Source organism: Micromesistius poutassou (genome assembly GCF_964030765.1).
Source record: "Micromesistius poutassou genome assembly, chromosome: 18".
In the NCBI taxonomy this organism is placed as follows: Eukaryota; Metazoa; Chordata; class Actinopteri; order Gadiformes; family Gadidae; genus Micromesistius; species Micromesistius poutassou.
The window spans coordinates 12,504,349-12,516,527 of record NC_140288.1 but is presented as its reverse complement, the minus strand read 5'-3'; the positions used below and the strand labels follow the sequence as shown (position 1 = coordinate 12,516,527).

Here is a 12,179-nt window from a genome sequence, read left to right as displayed (position 1 = left end):
GGCATTTTGTTGGAAATGCAGAAACAAATTCAACGCATTACGTATCAGTGTCACAGTTAGCCAGTGTTTTTTATACTTAAAAAAAAATCATAAATCAAGAAAACAATTGCAAGAATTAGCGCACATCACAAAGGACACTAGATCTGTGTTTAAAAGCCAACAGCGACCAAGTCCTGAACATGGATTACCTTAAAAAAAACCCTGCCTGCGGGCTAGCTCTTGCCATTTAAATATGTTGACATGCAAACCGTTTGAGAGGATAATGTGTAGTGTCAAGTCGAGACGAAGGCTGAGAAGATACGGTTTGAGATGAACTCCCCTCCTCACTTTGCATGATTTAACCTTCCTAATCTCGAGCGGGTCATCACTTCACGTGCGTTGATCCCACCTGACCAGGCAGGTCACCAGGTCACGTGCGTGGAGCCACCTGAGCAGCACGGTTCAGGTCTGAGGGGGAACTGTGGTCTTAAAGCTACTGAGGAAGATGCGGTCTTCAACGTTCGTATCTCAACTTGTCTTTACGCCAAAAGTGTTTTTAAAAAACGACCAGTATTTCAAATCGGGTGACGCGATTCTAAAGTTCGAAACCGTAAATGCAAAAGCACAGCGAGTCCTGCAGACAACTTTCACAAAATAATTCATTGAAAAAGTAAACAACAAAAAAAAAGCGGGACTTTGGAGGGTGTGTTTACAGGGGAGAGGGACTGGTCTGCATCGTGACGTGGCTGCTGGTTGTGTTCTTGGCACCATTCCCTGAGAGTGTCGAACTGCGCATCTCCAGCAACAAAATATACACACACACACACACACGTCAACCACATGCACCACCGGAATCACTGAGAAATTAAATACTAATCGTTCGTCCCATTCAGGTTTCTTTCACTGACAGCTTTGGACTGACCACGGTTGCTCAGAACTCACTTTTTGTGGAAAGAACGAGTGGGACCTGTTCGGCAAAATATAAATACTAACAATTGAGGCAACCGACACTGGAACCGGTAACGGGGATGAGCGGAGAATACTTTCTATAAAAATATTTGATATTCGGAGCCATAATCAAACATCTCAACTATTAAAGAAAATGAACTTTTGCCATCAATTAACAATTAAATGCCTTAATGTACTTACGCCCTCCACCTGGCCCTAAGTTTATCTGCTAATTGGTCACTTAAAATCAATGTACTGGAAATGGGATGATATGTAAAATGTGTAAACTAAAGTTTCCGTGCATCCCTAGAAAACATTAAATAAAGGAAGCTGAACTCTGAGCTAGTGCACAACGTAAACATTTTGTAGACTCACAAAGCCAACAAGTCTGGCTGCAAAGGGGCCAGGAACCTACATCACGAGGAGCCACAAGGACCCACTAGGGAGAAACTAGCCAGGGGTCAAGTGAAGGAACCAAGGATGGAAGTCAAGGTGACGACTCGGTAGGAAAGACGCTACGGTTGCTGTGACTGAAGGTAAAAACAAAACCACATTTACAATAATTATGCGTAGGCCTAGATACCAAAACATAAACAGAACCCTTTAAAACCTGCGGAATACCCCGTGGCTGACGGCTCAAAATAGAATAAAATCATCTCTTAAAATTAATAAATACATCATTCAGAATCAATAAAAAAATAACATTAAGAAAACCCCACATTACAGATAAAACCAAAAAGTAATAAATTAACCAGAACAGCATGCAAGTTGTTCAGCCCAATGCCAACATTTCAAGAGACTCTTTAAATGTTCCTACTCTAAACGTTTCACTAGAGGCAGTGCTTTCAGCCTGTGAACTACATTACCCATAGTCCACCAGGGGGGGAGGTTCCACACAGCTCTGTACTTACGGTCACTTGATTGATCAACTTGGGGACACCCAAGTGTAATTCATTAATGTGGACCATGGATAATATCTGAAGGGGCTTGAAAGATCTGCCTCTCTGTTCTCATCAAAGTCTTTATTGCTGGTGTGATTGAGATAAAGGGAGCTTGGTAGGAGGAGGAGGGGGGGGGAGAGCGGGAGCAAAACTAAAAGTACTAAACAATGAGCACCATCTTAAGATTTCAACCAACCCCCCCCACCCCACACCGACCGGCCGTCTCCATTCTCCTCCCAGCTTTGTGTATTTTTATTTTTTGCGGTTTTCTAATTGTGTGCTCAGAGGGAAGCCGTGCGATGCGGAACGCGTGAGTCCAATACCCTGTCTCCTAGGCGTGCACGTTGGCGTGCACATGAGCGTGCACAGGGGGTGGCGCACGTCTTCACCAGGCTGTTTGATTAATTAATTTTCCTCTTCCTTCTTTGCGTTTCTTAAGATTTTTTGTTTCTACTGCACGACTGTGCGACTCCGGGAACCCAACGTACAAACCGAGACCGTCTGCGTGCGAGCTCCATTCTCCCCGCTTGTTCACACCGTCCACACCCCTCGCACATGCCGGGCCGGCTCTACACGAAGACGCGGCTGTGGCTTATCTTCAGGATCTTGCTGAGCCGCTGCTTGGCCGTCGCCATGCCCTTCTTCGGCCGCTTGCCTGCAAGGAAACACAACATTAATATTCATGTTCGTTCATATTCTGACGCATTCATATTAATATCACACCGACGGAAGATGTCACGCAAGCTCCTCATCCAAAGGGACTTCATGGTGCTCGTTAAGGTGCGGGGGTGTCCTGGTCCAGGTCTCAGGGTAAGGAGGGGACGGAACCCAACACCTCTGTGTGAGGAGCCCCCCCCCCCCCTCTCCCGCCGTTGTTCAGAGATGGAGTCCGGCCCATTTGCGACCCACAGTGTGAGAGCATCGCGAGCAACGCTGCCTGACGACCTGAGAATGGATCAGAGCAGGAGGAGGCGGCGGTCCGAACCTTTGGTGGCCTGGTTGCTGATGGGCGGGGGGTTGGGGGCGGGCCTCTTGGAGGGGTGCAGCGGGGGGGACATGGAGGGGTCACAGTACTGGTAGGTGTCCGTCTCCGGACCCCTGTGGTCCCAGGCCTCACTGCTGCTGTTCCCCTGGCTGTCCATGGGGCTCGTCCCGTCGCCGTGGAGACGAGGGTGGAGGTGCGGTGCCCCCCCCACCGGCGTCGCCATGGGGGGGCCCTCGGGCCCGGACCACCAGGGCTCCGGGGGCCCGGGGCCCTCCTTCTGGGGGTCCGAGGGGCACAGCAGGCCGGCCATGGACAACATTCCCTGGATGGCCTCTGCTGTGCTGGGTGAGGTAGGACGTTCTCTGAGGAAACCCACACACACACACACACACACACATACACACAACAAACAGTGAGAACATTGTGTGGGATGTGGCGCTGAAGGAAGCTCTTAAAAGGTGATGGTGGTGTTGGTTGAGATGGTGGAAGTGGAAGTGGTAGAGGTGGAGATGGTGTTGGTGGTGGTAGAGGTGGTGGAGGTGGTGGAGGTGGAGATGGTGTTGGTGGTGGTAGAGGTGGTGGAGGTGGAGATGGTGTTGGTGGTGGTAGAGGTGGTGGAGGTGGTGGAGGTGGAGATGGTGTTGGTGGTGGTAGAGGTGGTAGAGGTGGAGATGGTGTTGGTGGTGGTAGAGGTGGTGGAGGTGGAGATGGTGTTGGTGGTGGTAGAGGTGGTGGAGGTGGTGGAGGTGGAGATGGTGTTGGTGGTGGTAGAGGTGGTGGAGGTGGAGATGGTGTTGGTGGTGGTAGAGGTGGTGGAGGTGGAGCTGTGGCTGTGTCGGGGGAGCGTCTCACCGTTTGAGTGGTCTGTGTTTGTTCCTGAGTGTCTGGACGGCATTGGGGTCCAGCTCTATGGTGTGCCCTGAGCCCTGCTGGCCCCCCCCCTCCAGGGAGCCCGAGTCCTCCTCCTCCGAGGACGACGAGGACGAGGAGGAAGACGAGGAGGAGGAGGAGGAGGAGGAGGAGGTGGACGACGAAGAGGGAGATGACGAAGACGAGGATAATGCTTTCTGCTGGTCGGGGACAAAAAGTGCGACGAGGTGAGAGATGGTTTTGTTTAACAATCGGTGTTCAAGATCACAAATAAATCAAATCAAGATCACAAATATTAAACATGTTCAATGTAAAGAAATCCTGTAGTGGGCGGAGCCCGACAACAGCCGGGGAGGCGGGCAATAGACTAACGTGGCAACAACGACAGCGAATGGGAAGCCACGCTGACTTAACACCAACTATTCATCCAGTCATCATAAATCGGAGGAAGTATAGGACCTAAATCAAAGGTTTTAAAACGTGTTTCAGTCCCAGGTGCATTATGGGGGATGAGAAGTTACCGAAGGGGGGGGGGGGGGGGGGGGGGGAGGGGGAAAGGAGCCTACCTGGGGTGGGGAGTCGCTGTCCGAGTCTCCGTCCGACCGGCCGCTGGAATGTTCCGAGGCCCCGCCCCCTAGCGCCGCCGGCCCCCGCTGCTCCGCCCCTGAGGACGGATCACAACACCTCTTCTCTCCTGGGCCGTGAGGCTCCGGACGGCCCCCCTGTGCTCTCCGGTCCTTGGCCGGGCCCTCGGCGCTCTGGGGCCCCTGCCTGGCCTCCGAGGGACTCCCCTGCTCCACACTGATAGGACTGCCCCCCGCGCTCAGCCGCCGCACGTCCCTGCAGGAGACACGGCCCGGGGTTAGACACGGGAGTGAAAGGGGCGAGAGGTGAATGGACTGCATTCGTGCAGCGCCTTTCTGACCGGCGGCCACTCAAAGCGCTGCACAACACTGCAACATTCACCCTTTCATGCACACATTCACACACCGACGGCGGTGTCGACCGATGCAAGGCCACAGCCAGCGCGTCACGAAGCAGTGAGGGTTCAGGGGCTGCGGCTACGTCGGGCCCCGGGGCCACGTCAGGCGTCTCACCGGATGATGCGTCCGTTCACCAGTGTGAGCCGCAGGTGGTTGTCCTCCAGGAACTCGAGCGCGGCGGCCGAGGCCGTGGACACCTTGTTCAGCTTCCCGTGGACCGTGGAGCAGAAGGCCGGGTCCTGGGGGGGGGGGGGGGGGGCACACCGTTATAGGGCTGCCTCTGTCTGCCTCTGGGCCTGTCTGTCTGCCTCCAGGCCTGTCTGTCTGTAGCCTACTGCTGGCTGTGTGCAGACAGGCAGGACTGCCTCTAGTCTGTCCTTCCTGTCTGTTTGTCTGTCTGTACTCAACCTACTGCTCTCTGTCTGAAGACAGACAGGGATGCCTCTGGTCCTGTCTGTCTGCAGTCTACTGCTGTCTGTGTGCAGACAGACAGGATGCCTCTAGTCCTGTCTGTCTGTAGCCTGTGACTAAAGATATTAGTGGCTGTACCGCATCATGAGCACAGAGCACACCGGACCATCGTAGCTCATCAACACTGTATCGTACTGGTCAAGAGATCAGAGACTGGTTTTAAATCAGAGAGGTTCTAAATGAGCCCAAATGGGTTTCTACCGCCCGCCACATACACGTCATTCCTTCCGAGTTTAAATCTCTAAAAGTTATTTTTATTGATCCGCTCGTCTTAACAAAACAAGAGGCTACATCCAAACGGTTCCCGTGTGAGAACGCCCTAGCGTTGTCACGGCAGCAGTGACCCACCTCCTCCAGGGGCCCCACCTCCAGCCTCCTCAGCACCTCGCGGGTGTGCCTCTCCAGGACGTCCAGGTTGGACGAGGCCTTGGGGGCGAGCCTCTGCTGCTCCCTCAGCCTGCGGGCCGCCCGCCGGGCGCGCCTCGCCTGGCACAGCCTCTCCAGGGGGGAGCGGCCCGCCGGGGAACCCCCCCCGCCGCCGCCCCCCGCTGCCGGGCCCCCGCCGGGGCCGGCCACACCGCCCGCCGCCGCCGCCACCGCCGTCGGCAGGGTCGCTGTGGCTGCGCCCACCTGGGGCTTCGCCGGCTTCACGGCCACGCCCCCGGGCTCCTCCTACAGAGCAGAGAAGCAGAACTCAGGACAGGAGCCGACCGGAGACCACGTGGAGACTCACCACAGAGAGCGGCTGTGAGGAACCCTTAGAGGGACACAGGAACTCTGCTCTACATGTAGCCTAGCTGTCTAGTTGTCAGTCCCCAGCAGGCTGTCATGGCTGCTGCTTCGTTAAAGCCCCCTTTGGGCCCCGTGACTAATGATACACCACGTGACCTGAAACTGGGTCCTGATTGGCCGGTTGTCGCTCCCTTACCTCCAGGTAGCGGATTTCTTTGGTCAGCTCTTTGATGAGGTGGTTTGGCCTGATGTGGTCCGGCACCTCGCTGGTGGGCTCCGTCACCTGCACACAACAACCAGAGTCACACCACGGTGAAACCAGAGTCACACCACAGAGAAACCAGAGTCACACCACAGAGAAACCAGAGTCACACCACAGAGAAACCAGAGTCACACCACAGAGAAACCAGAGTCACACCACCGCCAAACCAGAGTCACACCACAGAGAAACCAGAGTGAAGGTCAGGACCAGACCAGGGTCCGACCCAACACAAGGTCTTTATCTGTTGAATGATGGTTTGGTGTAAATGCTCCTGGGGTGAATTAATGTATATATTCAGAGGGTAAACCCGTCCAGGGCTTTGGTTCCAGCCATGAACTGATCCGACCAGTAGAACTCATTCACCTCTTCATCACTATGCCAGCAACATCGCACCCAAAGTAAATAGTATATCGCCACTAAAAGAAAAGGGCTATGCTTTGTAAACTTGGCTACTGGGTCAGAGGGAATGACGCCAGAACATTTAATATCCACCTGAAGCTGGCTGAGGTGGAAGAATGAAGTGGTTAACCAACCCAGAGTTGGTCTATAATATAACAACACTTCTCTAACCGGCCACTGGGCGGCGGTACAGACTGGAGAACAACAGATGGTCACAGATGTTCTGTGGGCCTCGACCCCCTTACCTCTCTCTTAAGCCAGGTCTTCAGGGCCCCGATCAGGGCCTTCACCCCCTCCACCAGGTAGGTCTGGGGGGGGCGGCTGTCCTCTCGGAGCTCTGAGAACAGACAAAGTGGTTATTTTTTCTTTGTTATTTTTAACACCTGAAGGCTTACGGAATACATTCCTACCATCATATGAACACACTGTCTCATGTTGTGCTTAAAGAATGGGTCTGACTGTTTTAACTGTGACTGCAGTCAGTCGATTATGCCCCCTTGAGTTTGAAAAGTGTTCTTTTCAAAGTTCATTTCATCCACCAGTGTGACTACTATTACTGCTCCACTTTGATCCACATTACGTACAGGGAGTGTTATTTTGGCTGCATGTCATTAATAAGCAGGTAGAGGTTAGGGTCATCTTGCTCAAGGAAACCTACATTGGGTCATTGGGTTTTGAACCCAGAACTATGGTAAGGGGAGTTAAACCCCCTTACCACGACGCCCATCCCTTCCCACTTCCCCTCTTCCTCCTCCATCTCTGATTGGTCAGGGCCGTGTCACATGCTAGACTGAGACACTAAACAGAAGGAGGCAGAAGCTGGAGACCAACGTACCTTTCAGCGTCTCCAGGAGGTTCTTGGCGACGTACCAGCAGATGGCCTCGAAGTAGGGAAACTTGAAGAGGTCGGGGGTTTTGAGACGCCGCTCCATCTCATAACACCTGGAGCACAGAGCCAATCACGTCACAGCTCACACAACACCTGGCATATACACAGCCAATCATGTCACAGCTCACACAACACCTGGCTTACACACAGCCAATCCCGATACAGCTCACACAGCACCTGGCATACACACAGCCAATCCCAGTACAGCTCACACAGACAGCACCTGGCATACACACAGCCAATCCCGATACAGCTCACACAACACATGGCATACACACAGCCAATCCCGATACAGCTCACACAACACCTGGCATACACACAGCCAATCACGATACAGCTCACACAACACCTGGCTTACACACAGCCAATCCCGATACAGCTCACACAAGACCATTTTTACTGCACTACACAAGCCCCATAAGGCTCAACCTTAAACCACAAGTCTGGTTCCGTTCTGCGGGGTCTGTGTACCTGAGCTGCATGCCGATGTTGAGATTGTGGAGGAAGTTTCCTCCGAAGGCCATGCAGTCTTGAGAGGTGAGAACAGCATGAATCCATCCTGCAGGGGGCAGCAGAGGACAGGGCAGAGTTAACTCACACAAAAAAAAGCGATCAGTTTGTGAGTGAAAACACACACGGTCAGACTCAGTTCTTCATTGTACAAATACACCCCTACATGCACACTAAAACATATCACCGTAAAAGTGTTTGCACAGACACAAAGTGTGGTCGTAAAGACACAGACAGACCAATGATGTTCCATTTAGCAGACGCTTTTATCTAAAGCGACTTACAGTAAGTACATTTGTCACAACAACAAAACAACAATATATTGCTGTCGGTACAGGAAGGATGTTCATAGAACCAAGTGTCAAGCACTGACAATCGCTAGGTTAACCCATTCCCTGTATACAACAAAGCTAATATGCTACACAATGCAGTGTAGCATTTATTTTTAAGATGCTACACTGTACTATTTTTAATTGCAGAGACGTACAACATTCAATAAGTGAGTAGGAGGGGTGTGGGGGGGGGGATAAGGGGGGAGGCTACGTAGACTCTAGCTGAACTCTGAAGAAGTGAGTCTTGAGTCTCTTGCAGTGATGGTGTTCCATCCCTGAACTTTCAAATCTTCTCCCTCTGAGTCTGAGGAGATAGGGCAGCCCTTATAATGACGGAGATGAACCAGAGACACTCTAACTGAACCAGATGCATTGGGGGGGGGGGGGGGGGGGTAGGGACATGGCTGGCTGGCTCCTGGTGACCCTGGGTCCTAAAGTCTTCACCCCCACCTCTGCAACCTCTGGGGGAGGACAATAGAGTGGGGGGGGGGGCCTTTGTCAGCGAGGGTGAGGCGTGATGGATGGATGTGGGCCTGGACCCTAACCCCCCCCACTACCCCCGCCCCCGGGTGACGGATTAACCATCACCCTGGATGACGTCCGGACCAAAGAGCCAAGACATGTCAAGAAAGAGCGCACACAGCTTTTGTGTGTGTGTGTGTGTGTGTGTGTGTGTGTGTGTGTGTGTGTGTGTGTGTGTGTGTGTGTGTGTGTGTGTGTGTGTGTGTGTGTGTGTGTGTGTGTGTGTGTGTGTGTGTGTGTGTGTGTGTGTGTGTGTGTGTGTGTGTGTGTACCTGTGGGGATGAGGAGCGTGGTCCCCTGGGGAACCACACACTTGTAGCACTTGTCCACTTTGTCCCCGAAGAACACCTCGCTCTGATTGGTCGAGGAGCTCCATGACTCATACAGCGCGAGGTTGGCCACAGTGGGCGGGATCAGGTAGAAGACCTTCTCCCCCTGTGGGCGAGAGAGAGAGAGACAGACAGGGAGAGAGAGCAACAGAGAGAGAGAGCGAGAGACAGAGAGCGAGACAGACAGAGGGGAGAGAGAGAGCAACAGAGAGAGAGAGAGAGTGAAACAGACAGACAGAGGGGAGAGAGAGAGAGCAAGCGAGAGAGAGAGAGAGCGAGAGACAGAGAGCGAGACAGACAGAGGGGAGAGATAAAAAGACGAGAGGGAGAGGGAAAGAACGAGAGAGGACAAGAGAAAGAAGAGAGAAACAGAGATGGAGAGATAAAGAAGAAGAAGTAGAAGAGGGGGAAGGCAGGGTTAATACGGTTGGGTGGCTCCGGGTCACTGCCCCTCAAGACGCCTTGCAGGCCAGCCAGCGGTTCTGTATGAAAACAACCCCCCCCCCCCCCCCCCCCCCCTCCCCTGACCTGTCAGTCAGATGGGGGTGAGGTCCAGGGCTGACCTCGGGGGGAATGCTTTAGAAGACATCTCTCAGCGCTAGAGGAAGGCACCAGGCTACCCGGCCGGGGCCTCAGCACTCAACGCTACGAGCAGATACAACAGGAGATACCACCCCCCTATCTACACTATGACCCATCGTCATGTCTTAAGGTACGAGCAGCCATGGATGATATCAGCTCATCTTCATGTCTTTAGGTACGAGCAGCCATGGATGACATCAGCCTTTCTTCACGCGGGGTACATCATGTGATAGATACAGATAACGAGGCTGACAGGACATTTCCACATTCCACATGTACACAAGCACAAACGGTACAAATGGCCACTTTCTCCCTGTGAGAGGGTGTAACCACGACTACACACTGCCTCTGTGAGGACACCCAAAGACCCCGCCCCCCCTCGTACCCAGAGCACGTGGTACCACACGGAGGTGCCGCCGAAGTCGATGTGGAAGTCCGTGTAGCAGCCCTTCACCCCCATCAGGCAGTACTTCTGCACGAAGGGCTTGGGGAAGAACGAGTCGTCCGGCCAGTAGTTCTCCACCCAGGACATCTTCTGGGCCACGTCCGGGACCACCACCAGCTCAGACATCCTGGAGGGGAGGAGAGGGGTTATTAGTGCACTGAAGGGGACCCCAAACCCGTGTCATGCTCTCACCTTGTGGAGGGACTTGTGAGTACATGATTTAGGTCATCACAGCGTCGGAAGGGAGGCCGTTAGAAATGCTAAACGTCTTTGTTTTTAAACAGTGTTGGTCCACCTGTGGCGGCGCCCCTGGTGGTACGCCGGGGCACTGCAGGCGGTATGTGGGATTTTATTCCTCAAATAGACAAATGATCAATAATAAATAGCATTAAATAGAGTATAAAGGATTGCTTTTATTTAAATAAGTGTTAGTTTGTGCATTCCATCAAAGGTTTTGCAAAGTTTGTATTGTAATGTATTGTAATTAGTTATTGTAAATTGTCTTGTAATTAGTGTTTTTAATTAGTGTTAGCTAACTAAAAGGCACTGGGAGTGAGGGACGGCTCCTCCCACTGCTCCCACTGGCCTCCTTGCAGTTATAATTTAATACGGTTCTAGAACCCATGATGTCACGTAGAGGTCTCTAGGGCTCCGGGTCTAGAACCCATGCCATCACGTAGAGCTCTCTCTAGGGAGAGGGGATCTGGGCTAATTGCTCAGACTCTGCTGCGCCGTAGAGAAAACTTGTGAATGTTTTTTTTTTTTAGGGTGGGCGGTTTTGCGAGCAGGGAGAGCAGGGAGGGGGATGGGGGAGAGAAGGGAGAGGGAGGGGGAGAGCAGGGAGAGGGAGAAGTGTCTTTCATACGTTTAACTGTGCATATTGTACTGTATGTTTATGGTTCTTATTGTTCCTCAACACAGGAGCCTGCCAACGTACAACAACACTTCAACACTTCCAGCCTGCCAACGTACTAAGGACCAAATAAGACCTCTACTTGGTCACCACCCAGTTTAAAACATTGAATGAATCCATCGTTCTTCTGGAGTGGCGGTGAATGTCCTTGTATACAGTATGACCTTTAACCTCTGCAGAGAGAGAAATAACACAAATCAACAGAACCGGAGAGCGGCTCAAAGAACAGCTGGCCCAGGAGGAACCCTGTGTCCTTCTCATGCGCCCACCTGGTGTCGGAGAACTCCAGGCTGATGAGGTTCAGGACTTTGGGCCGCTGGTCGCCGGTGTAATACTTGATGAACTCGCTGAGCTTCATCTTGCTGTCCGCCTGCCGCGCCACGTCGATCACGTCGATCATCTTGTTGCCCCCTGGGAACCAGCAGGAGCCACCATTAACACCAGTAACACCAGTAACACTACGGTGAGGAACGCTAGAGGTCATCACAATGTGAGGACCAACCAGGGATAAAATGAGGAAAGAATAATGACCATTTGATTAGAACGTGACAACCATCACTCAGCAGTTTATTTTAAATATTATTATTATTATTTAATTATTATTATTTAAATGTTCAATGCAGAGACAGCACATTTCATTCCGATGCAGAAATGAAGGAAATTAATGGAAAACAATCAGTCTATCGAGTTTCTGAAGGCTGAAGGAATATTCATTTTGGAAGAACCAGTGGACAGGATATTAAGTCATACAGTTTGGATTCAAACGTTTTTTCCAAAACCTGCTGCTTCTCAAATCAACTTTCCTTCCATTTCCCTTTGACTCTCCTTCCATGCCAAATCAAGATGGCTGAAGAACAACAATGCATCCACGTCAAATCCACCGAAGACTGGTTTAAATATGAAGGAGGAGGGAGACGCAGGGGGCTGGACCTGAGACTTTTAATTGGACCGCTGCTGCCTCTCTGAGCACGTGCAGAGCGACTCCCCCTGGGGGGTCCTGCCATCAGTGGGGGGGGGGGGCTTAACAAATGACAGAACTACGGCCTGTGAGTCTACGCAACAAAAAAAAAATCATATTCTGAGAACC

At 52.2% G+C, this 12,179-nt stretch overlaps 1 protein-coding gene across 2 annotated transcripts in view; it reads right to left on the bottom strand.

Annotated features, from left to right (window-relative positions):
• Positions 1-23: 23 nt before the first annotated feature.
• Positions 24-12,179, bottom strand: part of kdm7aa (lysine (K)-specific demethylase 7Aa) — a 28,318-nt gene continuing 16,162 nt past the window's right edge. Inside the window, exons 5-17 of one of the 2 annotated variants that reach the window (XM_084482737.1) lie at positions 11,362-11,503; positions 10,120-10,306; positions 9,096-9,258; positions 7,931-8,018; positions 7,406-7,512; positions 6,816-6,907; positions 6,106-6,192; positions 5,526-5,849; positions 4,821-4,945; positions 4,290-4,563; positions 3,706-3,923; positions 2,854-3,215; positions 24-2,523 (exon numbers count right to left, since the gene is read on the bottom strand). In XM_084482737.1, the coding sequence (XP_084338863.1) occupies positions 2,438-2,523; positions 2,854-3,215; positions 3,706-3,923; positions 4,290-4,563; positions 4,821-4,945; positions 5,526-5,849; positions 6,106-6,192; positions 6,816-6,907; positions 7,406-7,512; positions 7,931-8,018; positions 9,096-9,258; positions 10,120-10,306; positions 11,362-11,503 (2,255 nt within the window). In that variant the 3' untranslated portion in view covers positions 24-2,437. The remainder of the gene's footprint in view (positions 2,524-2,853; positions 3,216-3,705; positions 3,924-4,289; positions 4,564-4,820; positions 4,946-5,525; positions 5,850-6,105; positions 6,193-6,815; positions 6,908-7,405; positions 7,513-7,930; positions 8,019-9,095; positions 9,259-10,119; positions 10,307-11,361; positions 11,504-12,179) is intronic. The other variant, XM_084482738.1, reaches the window with a different exon arrangement.